At 44.6% G+C, this 17,962-nt stretch overlaps 1 protein-coding gene across 1 annotated transcript in view; it reads right to left on the bottom strand.

The window, feature by feature from the left end:
• Positions 1-17,962, bottom strand: part of PPP1R9B (protein phosphatase 1 regulatory subunit 9B) — a 42,888-nt gene that overhangs the window by 21,048 nt on the left and 3,878 nt on the right. Inside the window, exon 2 of the mRNA XM_044297886.1 lies at positions 4,009-4,141. Within this exon, the coding sequence (XP_044153821.1) occupies positions 4,009-4,141 (133 nt within the window). The remainder of the gene's footprint in view (positions 1-4,008; positions 4,142-17,962) is intronic.

Consider the following 17,962-nt stretch of genomic DNA (forward strand, 5'->3'; position numbering starts at 1 on the left):
ACTTACAACTGTATATAATGCTGTCCACAATCTGTCCCCTCCTTACATCTCTGACCCGCTTTCCTGATACATCCCCACATGTAATCTCCTGTCCTCACAAGACCTTCTTGTTTGTTATCTTGTCTGTTCATCACACAATCTACAAGATTTCTTAAGTGCATCCCCCATACACTGGAACTACCCCAGCACATCAAACTCTCCCCCAACATCCAAACCTTCAAAAGCAACCTGAAAATCCACCTCTCCAGGAAAGCCTACTACATGCAACTCCCCTCACGTACTGTGTCTTTGCCCGCTTTCTTGTAGATTGTAAGCTCTTGTAAACAGGGTCCTCTCCCCTTCTGTACCAGTCTGTTAATAAGTTCATGCCTATTGTAATTGTGTTTTTATATTATGTATGTTTCCCCCCTCTTAGATGTACAGTGCAATGGAGTTAATGGTGCTTTCAAATACATAATAATTGACCAAAGAAGATTAGATAATCAGAGCAGAGCCACATCCTATTTCTTACATTACATCTTGGACATTTTAGGATGGACTAAGATGAGGAATAATCCATATCTTTTCAGTTAAAGAGATTGAACCACGGTTCTCATTAAATATTAAAATTTCTACAAATGTGTGTACATTAGGGCTCCCATACTGTTAAGGGCTTTTAAAGGCCAAAACTGTGTAAAGAGGTTTTAATTCAGGAGTAAACAGTGGAATTGTGCAATCTGCATATACGAATAAAGAAAAATACTAATTTAAATACATTTACATATAGTTTGCATTAATTACCTTACCTCTTTATGGGTCTATAAGGTAGATACTGGTTATTGTATATGCATGGCCTAAAGCTGGCCATACATCTGAGACTAAAAGCATTGCGGCCGATCAGTTGTCCATGTGGCTATGTGTCAGAAATCATCATAGGCCTCTATCATACACTCTAGCGGTACATATTTTAGGCACCAAATGACAATGTATCCCCAAATTTAGTAGTACTGCATTGTCTCACGTTCCCATGGCTATATTTGACAACAGTGCTAATGCACCGACCCAGTAGATCACTGCTGAAAGTTAATATACTGCTAAAAGGGTTGATGTTTTTTCACTGCTGTGCTATGTGATTCCAAGAGCTGAAATGGGAAAACAGCTTAGTTATTGTGCCCTACCCAGAGGGAGGCTGGCTGGACCTGCCCCTATTGAGATGGGTGCTGTGTAGTCTGACTGTGTCAGCCAGTGAGTCTGGCCTAAGCAGCTGAATTGTGAGGAGGTGCATGGATCTGTGCAGCGTGAGGCCTACTACAAGGGGTTATCCATCTGTACATGCTGAGGACAAGTGCCAGACCCCGCAGAAAAGGAAGCAAAGAATCTATAGATGGTTTAGGTCTACAAGGGACTGATAGTTTGCGGCTTTGGACTTTGCTGCTTGTGGAAAGGGTTAATTGCCTCCAGCACCCACAACGCTTTTACAGCGGATTAGCTACCCATTGTAGGATCTACACCCCGTTGTGTGAACTGTAGTACATATTGTGGATTTCCATGCCATTTTTTAAGTTGTCTGGACTTAATAGAGATAGAATATATAACCTGCTTTCCCATATACAGTCTTGGAAAGATTGGGTGTGTATTTGAAGTGACTGATTTTATCCAGAAAACTGTTATTTGCCAAGATTATCTCAGGAAAGTTTGTTGGACTTGTTACCTTACTCTGGCCTTCTTATTGCCTTGCACCCAACACCTGCCTATTCTGCCACCATTGTATTCCCTACACCACGAGAGAGCCCTGCCTTGCACCCAGTTACCTAACATCGAGGTCACCCCACCTCACACCAGGCAGGAGCCTTCATTCCCAGAGTGTGCCCTGAGGGAAGAAAGGGTGCACCTTCTATTCACTGCACGGCCCCAGGGAGTGTGGGAGTGAGGCACCATGAACCATTAAAACTCCTGTCCTCCTTCTGGCACTTCACATTCAGGTTGCTGCATCAATCTGGGCAGCACGGTATAACATCTATTTTCTTTGGTATGTATCAGTATTGTTTGTACTAGTGTCTCCCTTCGGCCAATTTGTAATTGAGTTGTAACTAGATTTTCTTTCCCCATAGATTCAGTTTGCTGCCCTATCCGTGTATCTAAATACCCCAGCTAAAGCAGATTGTATTGTGATTGCTTCCCATGGCACCCAGCACCCTGGGCATATGCCACACCAACTTTTGCAAAATCCCTGTTGAGAAGAATGCAGGCAAGTTTCACATTGAATTTATTAGCTGTATGTGCCTGCAAGTTCAAGTCTTCTTGTTGTTTCACATTTATTTATTTCCCAGTTACAACTGTTCCTCAAAAGTGAATGTGGCTCACATGGTAAGAAAAGATGGGGACCTCTCATGTTTAGTGTACCATCGGTTGGTTAGTCATGCAATAAGGAAATGTTCTTGGTCATCATAAACTCCATTTCATTTCCTAAGGCCTCTTTCACACGGGCGTCGCGTGTGAGGGCTGGATAGGATGTGGGTACGTCGCAGGAAAATGCACAATTTTTCCGCGCGAGTGCAAAAATTAATGCGTTTTGCACGCGCGTGAGAAAAATTGGCATGTTTGGTACCCAAACCCGAACCCGGACTTCTTTACAGAAGTTCGGGTTTGGGTTAGGTGTTGTGTAGATTTTATTATTTTGCCTTATAACATAGTTATAAGGGAAAATAATAGCATTCTTAATACAGAATGCTTAGTACAATAGTGAGAAAGGGGTTAAAATAAATAAATAAATAATTTAACTCACCTCATCCACTTGTTCGCGCAGCCCGGTTTGTCTTTTGTCTTTTTCTTTGATGACCAGGAGGAAAAGGACCTGTGGTGACGTCACTGCATTCATCACATGGCCCATCACATGATTCACAAATGGATGAGGTGAGTTAAATTATTTTTTTATTATTTTTTTAACCCCCTCCATCCCTCTTTTACTAAACGTTCTGTATTAAGAATACTATTATTTTCCAGTATAACCATGTTATAAGGGAAAATAATAATGATCAGGTCCCCATCCCGATCATATCCTAGCAACCATGCGTGAAAATCGCACCGCATCCGCACTTGCTTGCGGATGCTTGCGATTTTCACGCAGCCCCATTCACTTCTATGGGGCCTCCGTGAAAAACGCACAATATAGAGCATGCTGCGATTTTCACGCAACGCACAAGTGATGCGTGAAAATCACCTCTCATGTCCACAGCCCCATAAAAATAAATGGGTCTGCGTTCACCTCACGCATTGCACCCTCGCAGAAATATCACACGTGTGAAAGAGGCCTAATACTATATTCTAGTGTCAGTAGCTGAGTTAAACAGGAGTATGATCTTGTCTCTTTAGAGGTGTTCCAAAAGTCTCCTTCAAAGAGCATTTATCTGTATGATCAACCCTATTAAACCAGGCATGTAGTTTGGTAGTCTTAAACATGCTGACTAAGACGATACTCTTTTTGTGGTTCCATTCCAGAGAAAAACACGTTTTTATTGATCTGCAAATGAGCTTATTGGAGCACCAAGGGGCCGACCAGAAGCCTTGGAGCACAAGTTTGTAACACCTCTTCAGCGACAGCTAGACTGACTGGGCTAGACACTACATCTAGCCCTGTTTTCTTGCGCCTGCGCCATGCCTCCTGATCTCAGTGCTTGCGCAGTGGATCTGCTGCTGCTATCCAATTTAGGGGTGTGTACTGCTCAGTCTGCCACTGTCAGCACTGATTGGATAGTGTCAGACTGTATAGGGACACACTCCTAACTGGAAACGCCCATCTGGACCTTCATTGCAAGCTACTAATTCATTCATAATTTCTAACAGGAATATAAAAAGGAATGGCACATCATAGAGTCATAAGAATAGATGCTCCACAATTGTAGTTGCTAAAGCAGTCGTGTCAGGAGAAGTGACGGGCCTACTTTAAGACCTGTAAGCGGTGCAAAGTTGACTGTAAAGGGAATAAAACATTATTTGTCAGAAATTCAATGGGTTTATTATATTCCATACCTTTCTCTAGTTCCACAGGAAAGAGGTCCAGCCTCTCCACCCTCTTCTCAAGCTCATATTCTGCTGAGGCAGCCATAGGATCCACATCATCATTGCGCCGGTCATATTCTTCATTAGAGTATGTGCTAAACACCTGTGGGGGTAAGAATTATTAGTTTCCTTGAAGCTAAACTTACATTGTTATGCTATACATCCTTCCATTTAATTGACAAAATACTCCTATCCATAGATTCAGTAAATTATGGCCATTTACACAATGTATGGGTTATCTCTATATTGCATTATATCACGTGTTATTCTGTGTACCTTTTAATACCACTGATATTTCCTATTGCTTTGTAGCCTTCTGTCCCCTTGTGATTATGAATGCTTAGCAACCACCTGATCATATTCCATGAACATAGCCACTTGTCTTGAATTACTCAAGTATAAAACTCTTCTTGGGAGATATATCTGAGCACACAGCATAAGAAGTAATGATTAGGTAGAACAAAAAACCTCTCCTGCACCACCAGAAGTCTACACTAAAAAAAGGGAACTTTTTGGGCACCAACGTCCTAGGACTAGGCCTAAGACAATGTTGATGAGATGAACCACCAGGGACATTTGTACAGATGAGGGGACCACACAGCAACCATTAAAATGGAATCTCTTTTCTGGTGCTGGTTAATACCACCACAACCCTAATCCTGAGTTGTGGTAAGGAAAAGTATCCCTGTACCTTAATGCCATAGTCAAGGCGTGGTGGCTTGTTTGAAAGTTACATCCCTACCATAATCACCTGGGACAGGAGAAATTGGTCATCTCCATCTACTTTCTATGATCCAATGTCATCACATGCTTGATATGTACAATGTAATGAAGGCAGTCGGCACTCCTCTCCAGGGATCCCGGTGCTCGCGTCAGGGTAGGAAAACCCACTTGAAGCTCAGTAAGAAAAGACCGGCACTCGGATGCTTGTTGAAAGCAACTTTCAACAAGCATCCGAGTGCCGGTCTTTTCTTACTATGATTGATATGTAGATGTAAGTACGGTCAAGCTGGGTTGGAGTCCTACTGTCTACTGGGCCTTTAGAAACTGCATGGGCTGAATATTTGGTACTTCTGCCCTTGCAATCTACCAGAGTTTGACTGACCATTCAATATATGAGACAAAATGCTGCTCACACAGCAGTCCTGATCATGTACAGTATTTCAACACAGCTTTGAGACATGGCTTTGATAGTAGGGGAATGGGGGGCAGTAAGAAAAAAAAATGGTGATCTGGACTCCATATCTGCAGTACTACTCATGTATTATTGTAGATGATGGTCCAAAACCGGGGTGACAAATTTCCTTTAAAGAGACAGGTGGTGAGCTTTTTATACAAAAGATGTACCAGTATGTTTCTGTGTTTTGATCAGATCATTCCAGGAACAAGTTCTGCTCCCTGGCAGTCATCATTCATATAGGTATTGTATACACTGCTGACCAATGAGGTCACCACCTTTCATATGAGGTACCCCTGTTGGACATGGGATCCCTGTTCTTTTGATCAGTGCGTTTGGGGGCTTCCAGCAATCAGACCTTTACACTTTTAATCCCATAGAGGTCAGCGGAGAAGACCATGTGTATGCCTGGTGATAGAGTGACAGGTACCAGAGGTCGGATTGGGACCTTCACCTTTTGCAAGCCTCCACCTCTCCTTCCCAACCTAGCCTGCTTTTATATTGATTACATTTGGTAACTTAAAAACAATGTGCTGTTATTATTTGGGTACCACATAGTTGTATTACTTTGTCATTGTCCTATGCCCACTTAATAGCAGCATTAAGTGCCATAATATTCAAACCCTTGGGGCTTATTATACCAGTATAGCTCTCCATTTTCCTCCCATAAACATTGACAGGGTCACTCATGTTTGCCCAGGAGTCTCTGCAGACTTTTAACTGGCTCTGTGAATGGTCCCACAATATCCCAATAGCAGAAACTCTCCCATGTATTCATTTAGCAGCTCTCTTGTGCATGGCCATATCTAATAAATGAATATACAGACAACACATTCCTACTTCCAAGGACAGTTCTCCCTAAATAATCAGAAAAAAACATTCATCTTGTTTGACAAGATATATGAGGGTGTTTTTCCATTCTTAGGATACAATACAATCTCTACAGGTCCTTCTAAAAAAATTAGCATATTGTGATAAAGTTCATTATTTTCTGTAATGTACTGATAAACATTAGACTTTCATATATTTTAGATTCATTACACACCAACTGAAGTAGTTCAAGCCTTTTATTGTTTTAATATTGATGATTTTGGCATACAGCTCATGAAAACCCAAATTTCCTATCTAAAAAAATTTGCATATTTAATCCGACCAATAAAAGAAAAGTGTTTTTAATACAAAAAAGTCAACCTTCAAATAATTATGTTCAGTTATGCACTCAATACTTGGTCGGGAATCTTTTTGCAGAAATGACTGCTTCAATGCGGCGTGGCATGGAGGCAATCCGCCTGTGGCATTGCTGAGGTGTTATGGAGGCCCAGGATGCTTCGATAGCGGCCTTAAGCTCATCCAGAGTGTTGGGTCTTGCGTCTCTCAACTTTCTCTTCCCAATATCCCACAGATTCTCTATGGGGTTCAGGTCAGGAGAGTTGGCAGGCCAATTGAGCACAGTAATACCATGGTCAGTAAACCATTTACCAGTGGTTTTGGCTCTGTGAGCAGGTGCCAGGTCGTGCTGAAAAATGAAATCTTCATCTCCATAAAGCTTTTCAGCAGATGGAAGCATGAAGTGCTCCAAAATCTCCTGATAGCTAGCTGCATTGACCCTGCCCTTGATAAAACACAGTGGACCAACACCAGCAGCTGACATGGCACCCCAGACCATCACTGACTGTGGGTACTTGACACTGGACTTCAGGCATTTTGGCATTTCCCTCTCCCCAGTCTTCCTCCAGACTCTGGCACCTTGATTTCCGAATGACATGCAAAATTTGCTTTCATCTGAAAAAAGTACTTTGGACCACTGAGCAACAGTCCAGTGCTGCTTCTCTGTAGCCCAGGTCAGGCGCTTCTGCCGCTGTTTCTGGTTCAAAAGTGGCTTATCCTGGGGAATGCGGCACCTGTAGCCCATTTCCTGCACACGCCTGTACATGGTAGCTCTGGATGTTTCTACTCCAGACTCAGTCCACTGCTTCCGCAGGTCCCCTAAGGTCTGGAATCGGTCCTTCTCCACAATCTTCCTCAGGGTCCGGTCACCTCTTCTCGTTGTGCAGCGTTTTCTGCCACACTTTTTCCTTCCCACAGACTTCCCACTGAGGTGCCTTGATACAGCACTCTGGGAACAGCCTATTCGTTCAGAAATTTCTTTCTGTGTCTTACCCTCTTGCTTGAGGGTGTCAATGATGGCCTTCTGGACAGCAGTCAGGTCGGCAGTCTTACCCATGATTGCGGTTTTGAGTAATGAACCAGGCTGGGAGTTTTTAAAAGCCTCAGGAATCTTTTGCAGGTGTTTAGAGTTAATTAGTTGATTCAGATGATTAGGTTAATAGCTCGTTTAGAGAACCTTTTCATGATATGCTAATTTTTTTTTATAGGAATTTGGGGTTTTCATGAGCTGTATGCCAAAATCATCAATATTAAAACAATAAAAGACTTAAACTACTTCAGTTGGTGTGTAATGAATCTAAAATATATGAAAGTCTAATGTTTATCAGTACATTACAGAAAATAATGAACTTTATCACAATATGCAATTTTTTTTAGAAGGACCTGTACATAGAGTATAATAGAACTGTATCATGTATATTGATGAGGACTCCAGCATAACGTAAACCGGACGGATCCGTTATGCAGGCCATAGACTTCTATTATGATGAAATGAATAACGGAATGCCTCTAAGTGGCATTCCGTTATGCATTCCGCCATGGAATTGCGTTATGGTCTGTGGTAAAGGAATCCTTAACGCAATTCAGTAAATACCGCAACACAACCTGCACACAAACTTCAAAATACGAAATTCGCTTATCCCTTATCAGAATTAGTGTTGAGCGAATCGAAGTTGACCAAGTAGAATTTCACGATAAATTAGATTTGTCACAAATCTGAATTTCCTCACTTTTCGTGGTAACCAGTCAGATTTTTTCTAAAATGGCTGCTGCACATGTTACAACGTGAAAGGAAGAAACCTCTAAAGTGCTCTCTGCCCAATGAGAGATAGTAACCCCCAAATCCTGACTTAGGTCTCGTGTTTCCGTATCTCTGTTCCGTGCAAAGATAGAACATGTCCTATATTTGGCCGCAAATCACGTTCCGTGGCTCCATTAAAGTCAATGGGTCTGAAAAAAAAAATGGAATGCATACGGAAATGCATCCGTATGTCTTCCGTATCCATTCAGTTTTTTTGCGGAACCATCTATTGAAAATGTTATGCCCAGCCCAATTTGTTCTATGTAATTACTGTATACTGTATATGCCATACGGAAAAAAGTAACAACAACAGAAACACAACGGAAACAAAAAAACGGAACAATGGATCCGTGAAAAACGGACTGCAAAACACTGAGATAGCCATACGATAGTGTGAAAGAGGCCTTATAGGATAGCTGCCTTACATCTGGTGGAATCAGAGGCAGAGCTTGTCAAGAGCTCATTTGCATCTCTTTCTTCCCAAAATGTCAGAGGAGCATCTATGGCCTATAAGTCTCCTCACTCCGACTAAGGAGCTCTGTCCCCAAGGAGAGATAGAACCCCCAAAATCCTGACTTAAGCCTCTCACCCGGTTAAGCCAGTACTCTCTGCTCTGCACTGATGAGGGGCAATCACCTCAAAACATCTGTCTGCAGATGAGATGCTGACTTATTTAATATCAGAGTCATTTCTCAATGCCTATTTAAAGGGTTAACCATTGACTTACAGGATAGCTGATTTACATCTGGTGGCAATTAAAGGCAGAGTTTGCTAAGAGCTCACTTTCATCCCTTTCTTCATGCTGACTAAGGTACTCTCTCCCCACGGAGAGATAGTACCCCCCCAAATGAGTTATCACCTATGATGCCATGCAGCCAGCCAATCATCAGCTAGCCAGCACCTGTGATGTCACAGCCCTATAAAAAGCCTCATCCTGCCCGGTTTCCTCCATTTTACTGTGAACTTAGTGCAGGGAGAGACGTGCTAGGGACAGTGATTCAGGAAGCCTTTATTTGTAAAATTTAAGTTTGGAAGGGTTCAGTGACAGCACAGGGACAGTATAGGGAGGTAATAATGAGATCATAGGGAGACTTTATCCACACTATAGAGCAGTGATAGCTAACCTTGGCACTCCAGCTGTGGTAAAACTACAACTCCCAAGATGCCCCGCTTGCTTGGCTGCTCTCAGAACTCTATATAAATAAATGGAGCATGCTGGGAGTCATAGTTTCACCACAGCTGTAGTGCCAAGGTTAGCCATCACTGCTATAGGGAGAGCATAGGGAGAGTGCAGAGTCTAACTTAACAGTGCCCTCTCCCCCTTGTTTAATAAAAGCAATTCATAAATAATTCCATTAGGCCTTCATTCTGTAATTGGGGTGAAATAGCATTCTAATGCTACTGATTTTGGGGTGTTCACATTGTTTTATACATATGTAATTCCATTAGGCCCTGATTCTATAATTGGAATGAAATAGCGGTCTAATACTACTGATTTTTGTGAAGTTCACATTGCTTTATACATAAGTAATTCGATTAGACCTTGATTCTGTAATTGGGTGAAATAGCGGTCTGATACTACAGCTTTTGGGATGTCCACATTGTTTTATATATAAATAATTCCACTAGACCTTGATTCTGTAATTGGGGATGAAGTAGCACTCTATTTTTTCACATATTTGGTTTTACACCTTGTGTTATAGATAACATAATAAGTAATTCCATTAGGTGTTGACTCTCTAATTGGAGTGAAAAAGCGGTCTAATACTACTGCTATTTTACATTTAAAGTTACTGTTACTGTACATTATGTCCAACAGACAGGGGTCAGGGCATTCCAATGGAATTGGCAGTGGCAAAATTGTTTCTGGAGTTGGCAGAAGGGGCAGCAAAAGAAGGGGGTGGTAGCAGAAGTTGCAGCAACAGGCCAAAGTTGTGACCAGCAACCCAGTTGTTCTTGAATTGTTGAGTCGGTCATCAACATACTCTTAACTGACATCAGACACCCACAGCCAGGAGTCGGTGGGGTCCTCTGACACCACGCTTAGTTTACATGGCCCAGGAACAAGCTCTGTGCCTCCAGCTGTCTTGAACCTGCCTCTTTCTTTTTCTGCTCCTTCTGCTTGGGAAGTATTATATCCTGCCAGCTCTGCTCCGCTTTTCAGCGAGGACGAGCTTATTGATGACAGTCGGCAGCTACTGCCCGGCCAAGATATGGAGGAGAGATCCTCTGCTTCCTCCTGTAGGCGGGCAAGCGTGGGAAAAGGTGTTGTGAGCGGTCATGCATGAAACTGGTGAGGGTGACATCAGTGACGTGCAGACAGTAGTGGATGATGATGTAGCCAATCACACGTGGGAGACTGGTGAAGCGGGGGCTTCATCATCATCAGGAGGTGAGGGTGCTAGCTTGCACGTGAGATAGCGGGTGAGCCAGCAGGGTGCAAGTGTGGCCATGAGTCAGCAGGGTGGCAGCAGTGTGAGATCTGGGGCTAAATGTGCATGGGATAGACATCTGCTACTCAGGAGCCTAACTGTCTGGAAACAGTTAGCAGTGCACAAGTTCATAGAGGCACCACCAGGCAAGTCAGCATGCTGTGGTGGGGGTAAAATACCATTTTAGTTGGCATAGGAATTTTTCATCAAGTCGCTGGAGGACATAAGCATGGCTGTGTAGAATCTTTGGGCAAAAGGTCTAGTGTGGCCAGGGTGCCAATGTTGGCACCAGGCCCTGCGTCAACACATGGAGCGTTACTATAAAGTGGCCTGTGGAAACCGTTGTGCTAGTGTTGTAGTACAGCTTGAGGCATTTCCTAGCGGCCCGCAACCCTTTTCCAGCAGTCAGGGCTCTATCACCTCAGCAGAATTGAGCTGTGTTTCCGTCTGATCATCTACTGGTCTGGATGCTCCTTCTCCTACTCCTTGGCACTGGTTTCACAAGCAATTGATCAGGGAGGCGATTGCAAAAAGTCAACAGTATGCATACACTTATCCAACAGTGCAGAAGCTGAACGTGCTTCTGGCCAAGTTGCTGGTACTACAGTCCCTCCATTTCCATGTGGTTGACTCTGCGCCTTTCAGAGAACTGATGGCCGAGTTGGAGAGTCCCAAGTCATCATTACGTCTCCAAAAAGGCTGTACCAGCCCTGCACTCATATGTTGAGCAGAAGGTGGGCCAGTCCTTGAACCTGTTGGTGTCTGGTACAGTACATGGCAGCACTGAAGTGTGGAGCTATAACTATGGTCAAGGACAATATCTGTCCAGTGTCATGCTGTTCTGAACCTGGAGTGAATACAGTCACACCGTGGAGGAACTGCTCTGCGTTCTTCAAGAGGAAATCGAATCCTGACTGTCTTCTTGCCAACTGAAAATCTGAACCATAGTCACTGATAATGGGACGAACATTGTGTCGGCGCTTTGTCAAGGAGGGCTGACCCATGCACCCTGCATGGCGAATGTCTTTAATCTGGTTGTAAATCGGTTCCTGAAGTCTTATACCCAACTGCAAGACATCTTGAAAATGGCCATGAAACTGTACACGCACTTCAGCCACTCTTACATTGCAAAACATGCCCTCCTTGAGCTGCAAGGGCAAAATAGCGTTCCCTAACATCGCCTCATATGCAGCGTTTCCACACGTTGGAACTTCACCCTCCACATGTTGGACCGACCATATGAGCACAGGAACAATTTCTTGATGATGCAGGCAGACAGGAATGCTCCCCTGTCTAACTACCAAGTTGGCCAGTGGCAACTCATGCATGACACCTGCCGTTTGCACAGGCCCTTTGAGGAGGCCACTTTATTTGTCAGTCGTCAGGACTACAGGATGAATGATGTCATTCCATTCCTTCACGTCCTGGAGCAGATGCTGATAAATCTGTCTGGCCAGGGTACCTACATCTCATGGCCACCTAAGCCATGTGGGGGCTGAACTGGTGGAGGAGTAGGACATTCATGTACAAGCAATGTATACAGAAATAGGCGCTTTATCGCAAAGTGACAGGAGAGGAGCAAAAGGAGCTGGAGGGCGATGAGGAAGACCAGGAAGATGACCCTGACAGACCGTGGCAGTATGCAGTGAAGAGGAAGTCCCTCCGATTCCCTTGTGCAAATGACCGCATGCATGCTGAGTTGCTTGCGTAATGACAGCCGCATTATTACAATTTGGCAGAGGGATGACGGCTAGCTCTCCACCATGTTAGACACTTGCTACCAGTCCAAAATGGAGGCCTTTTTTCCACCTGTTGAGAGGGACGATAAACTCAACCACTATTGAGACATCCTATGTTGTCAGTTGGTCGCTGCCTATGTGTACCAATGCCCATGCTCATGAAGGTCTGACCGGGAGTCCCTCTGCACTCACGCTCCACTGTCATGACTGCTGGAGGGGGGTGTGGTGCGAGGGGCAGCACCAGCTCTATCAGCAGCAACTTAAGTTTGGAGTCTCTGATGAGCACTTTTCTTTACTCGCCTACTGAAGAAACCACCCAGCATCATCGGCAGCAGGACATGAAGCAGAACCTGAACCAGCAGGTGTTGGCATACTTGGACTGCACCCTGCCACCCCAGATCTAAGATACCCTGGACTACTAGGCAGCCAAATTTGATTTGTGGCCGCAACTGGCCGAGTTTGCCCTGGACAAGCTTTCCTGCCCGGCCAGTAGTGTGACATCTAATCCGCAGGGGGCATAGTTACCCCAAAGAAAACTCGCCTTTCAACACAAAATGTTTCGACCCTCCCCACTCTGTGACAGGCCACCATGTTGACTCCTCATGCTGTTGCCACCTCCCCATTCTCTGACAGGCCACTAGGTTGACCACTCATGCTGTTGCCACCCTCACCACTCTGTGACTAGGATACTATGTTGAATCTTCATGCTGTTGCCACCCTCACCACCCTGTGACGGGGCCACTATGTTGAATGATCATGCTGTCGCCACCCTCATCTCCCTGTGACTGAGACACTATGCGGTTGCCACTCTCACCTCTCTGTGACAGGGCCACTATGTTGTCTCCTCATGCAGTTGCCACCCTCCCCACTCTATGATGGGGCCACCATGTTGACTCCTCATGCTGCTGCCACCCTTCCAACTCTGTGACGCAGCCACAATGTTGTTAACTCCTCATGCTTTTGCCAGCCTCACCGTTATGTGACAGGGCCACTATGTCTACTCCTCATGCGTTTGCCACCCTTCCTACTCTGTGACAAGGTCAATAGTGTCCCTGTTTGGCCTTGTTGACATCACAGTTTATGTTACCCTTCTGATCTGTCAGAACTGAAAACTGAAAAACTCAAAGGATCCTGTCTATGGAGCATCCATAAGGCCTCTATTACACGGTCAGTATTTAGCATCATGATTTGGAAGCCAAAAGCAGAAGAGATGCAAATATTTCCATCATGTGTTATCTCTGTTTTGGACCCACTTCTGTTATTTTTGGTCTTACCAATACTGATGAAATACTGATGCAAAAAACTGACAGTGTGAAGGTGGATGCTCAAAAAACAGGATACTTTTTTCTGGGTTGTTCTTTGACGGATCAGCAGAAGAGAAAAATAAACAGTGACGTTAACACAAACTTAGGCCTCTTTCACACTTGCGTTGTCCGGATCCGGCGTGTATTCCACTTGCCGGAATTACACGCCCGATCCGGAAAAACGCATGTGTACTGAAAGCATTTGAAGACGGATCCATCTTCAAAATGCTTTCAGTGTTACTATGGCAGCCAGGACGCTATTAAAGTCCTGGTTGCCATAGTAGTAGTGGGGAGCGGGGAAGCAGTATACTTACAGTCCGTGCGGCTCCCGGGGCGCTCCAGAGTGACGTCAGAGTGCCCCATGCGCATGGATCATGTGATCCATGCGATCACGTCATCCATGCGCCTGGGGCGCCCTGACGTCACTCTGGAGCGCCCCGGGAGCCGCACGGACTGTAAGTATACTGCTCCCCGCTCCGCACTACACTTTACCATGGCTGCCAGGACTTTAGCGTCCCGGCAGCCATGGTAACCATTGAGAAAAAGCTAAATGTCGCATCCGGCAATGCGCCGAAACGACGTTTAGCTTAAGGCCGGATCCGGATCAATGCCTTTCAATGGGCATTCATTCCGGATCCGGCCTTGCGGCAAGTGTTCCGGATTTTTGGCTGGAGCAAAAAGCGCAGCATGCTGCGCTATTTGCTGCGGCCAAAAAACGTTCCGTTCCGGAATGGAAGACATCCTGATGCATCCTGGAGGACGGACTGTCCATTCAGAATACATTAGGATAATCCTGATCAGTATTCTTCCGGCATAGAGCCCCGACGACGGAACTCTATGCCGGAAGAAAAGAACGCAGATGTGAAAGAGCCCTAAGGGTACTTTCACACTTGCGTTTTTCTTTTCCGGCATAGAGCTCCGTCACAGGGGCTCTATACCGGAAAATAACTGATCAGGCATATCCCCATGCATTCTGAATGGAGAGTAATCCGTTCAGGATGCATCAGGATGTCTTCAGTTCAGTCGTTTTGACTAATCAGGCAAAAGATAAAACTGTAGCATGCTACGGTTTTATCTCCGGCGAAAAAAACTAAAGACTTGTCTGAATGTGGGATCCGGCATTTTTTGCCATCCGTCCTTCCGGTCTGCGAATGCGCAGACTGAAAAAAAGGTGAAAAAAATAAATGCTGGATCCGTTTTGCCGGATGACACCGGAAAGACGGATCCGGCATTTCAATCCATTTTTTCGACTGATCAGGCATTGTTAAGACTGATAAGGATCCTGATCAGTCTTACTAATGCCATCAGTTGGCATACATTTTGCCTGATCCGGCAGGCAGTTCCGGCGACGGAACTGCTTGCCGGATCTCTCTGCCGCAAGTGTGAAAGTAGTCTTACTACTGACACCCTCTCCACTCTGTCATGGACCCACTACTTGTATCAACGTGTAACAGGACTGGTTCTCTAGCAATCTCTGTGGAATCAGCAGACGGTGTAAAAGGAAAACGTTATTTCACTCTGCAAGGATCTGTACACAATTCCTGGAAGCTGAAAATATCCCAGTTCTTGCATGGCCAGCATACTCACCGGACATGTCACCCATTGAGCATCGTTTGGGATGCTCTGGATCGGCGTATACGACAGCGTGTTCCAGTTCCTGCCAATATTCTGCATCTTCGCACAGCTATTGAAGAGGAGTGGACCAACATTCCACAGACAACAATCAACAACCTCATCAACTCTATGCAACGAAGATGTGTTGCACTGCGTGAGGCAAATGGTGGCCACACCAGATACTGACTGGTTTTCTGACCCCCCCAGTAAGGCAAAACTTGTGCACATTTTCATTGTGGGCAGTCTAAGGCACACCTGTGCAATATTCATGCTGTCTAATCAGCACCTTGATATGCCACACCTGTGAGGTGGGATGGATTATCTCGGCAAAGGAGAAGTGCTCACTAACACAGATTTAGACAGATTTGTGAACAATATTTGAGAGTAATCGGTCTTTTTGTGTATGTAGAAAATGTTTCAGATCTTTGAGTTCAGCTCATGCAAAATTGGAGCAAAACCGAAAGTGTTGCATTTATATTTTTGTTCAGTGTAGATAACAATCCAACAGAGGTCTGTCAATCACTTTCTGCTGAGGCCTATGACTTTCTCGGCTATATACAACATACACTACCTGAAAGTGAAATAAGAAAACCTGGAAAACGTGATGCAATTGAGATGAGACTGAAAAAGTATAAACTGCTAGTAATGCCTGGTCAATGATCACACAGCCAATGTGGTACACCCTTTATTTTAGATTCTGCAGTAGGATATATGTTGAGTCAGGGTCACAACAATAATGGGAGGCTTCTTCCCTTTCTGCAATACAGGTTGCGACTCTGGCATGGTATCGGTCATACAGATGCAAAATATCCTCCTGTGGTTTGTCATTCCATGCTCTTTTAACTTGGATCCATAGTTCAGCCTAAATGGTTGTCGACCCCTCCAGTCCCAGACATTCTAAATGGGAATGATATCTGGTGATTGAGCTGGCTGAGGAAGCTGATGGAAAAACTGAAGAGCATGTATGTGGGTGGGAATTATCTTATTGGAACATGATGTCTCCTAACTGAGTCAAAAAAGTCTGGTTCCACAATATCCGGGACATACTGAAGGCTAGTCTATGTTGCCTTCAGGGATACCAGACGGGTCAGCCATGGTAGCTAATGGCGCCCCACACCATGACATCCATTGTTGGTCCTGTCTGTCTGCACTATGCAAGATGGCAGTAGGCACTCTCCAGCCCTTCTGTGAAATCTGAGCCATCGATAACAAACAATATTGCTCAGTGAAAGAAGAAGGTTCTGCGTTGGTGCTAATAAAGGACAGCATCAGAGCCCAAGATAAATGGTGCGCCACCTTGGTTGTGTGATCATTGACCAAGCACCACTAGCAGTTTATATTTTGTCAATCCGAGCTCAATCACATAAAATTTTCCAGGTGCATTTTTTGCATTTTCCAGTACTATATCAGATTATATTGATGATGAATCCTATGCATACAATGAACTGATATGTGCTTTCTAGAGAACGGTCCATCACAGTAGTTTTCCTTTGATGGTCCAATGTTATATTACTTTACAGGTGCATGCTAGGTCATAATCTGCTAGCTTGAATCAGCTAAGCTATTGGCCAAATATGTCTTATAGTGCATGGGTGTAGCTGTTATGGAGCTTCGCATGACCACCTCCACTCTGAGATGATGAAATGGTAGAAGGGGCACTGAAGATTTGAATGCAAATGGTTATTATTCACAGAAAATGCCAAATGCCAAATGCTATTCCTCAACTATATAATCAATGGAATTATCCCTATTCTATTTTTTTCTGTGATGTCCCATGGATACCTGGTTCCTGGAGTTCATTACATGACTGGCCTTAGGTTTGTGAATGATCAGCTGCCCCTACTGAAGGACAACCGAGGCACTTGTGACCACTACAGATCTTCATAATCCTTGTATAGCACTGTTATTAGATTACTTTAGACAGGAGGCTGTTATTTGGACACTGTGTGCTGATATTATTTGAGCAATATGGTGGCACTGTACAATATGTTATTTTTGTAGTCTATGTGGTGGTAGCACTGTATTTGATTGTTCTTTAGGCAATTGTGATTTGACAGAAATGGCAATGTTATTAAGGCACCATAGTTCATAGCATGGTAAGGGTTATTTACAGGGGTGTACCTACAATGGAAGCAGGGGAAGTGGCTGATACTGGGACCAAACTCAGGAAGGGGCATGGGAATTAATTTATTTTCAGGGTACGGGGAGAGGTGAGCATGGTGTTCCTAGTCCTAGCACTGGTATTACTTAACGCTCCAGGGTCTTCCTCTCTAGGCGCCTGCACTACACTAATTCCTGGCAGCACACAACTTCAGGACGAGAGTCATGGGACTGTAATGACCTGGCCAGATCCCGGAGGGATCCACATGGTCATATTAGCATTTGTCCCATGTAAAAGTTTGTCCTCATCACTGGGCAGAGGTTGTTTTCTTCCCAGTGATTAAGATTCTATTATTAGGATAGGTTTTGGAGGGAAAATTTCCTTCTGTTAGTGGGTCGCTGGGCAGAGTGGTCATTCTGCCCAGTGATGGCCGTGATTGGCTGAGGTCTGGGCCTGTTATGTTCCAGGGTTTCGGGTAGAGATACCTGGACCCTGGTAACAGGTGCCTTATTGGTGGTGGGGGGGGGGGGGGGGGGTTCAGGAGTGGGGCTATATTTGTCTGAACCAGCCAGTGGAGCCTGGATCTGTG

This window comes from Bufo gargarizans, chromosome 6 (genome assembly GCF_014858855.1).
Source record: "Bufo gargarizans isolate SCDJY-AF-19 chromosome 6, ASM1485885v1, whole genome shotgun sequence".
Taxonomy (NCBI): domain Eukaryota; kingdom Metazoa; phylum Chordata; class Amphibia; order Anura; family Bufonidae; genus Bufo; species Bufo gargarizans.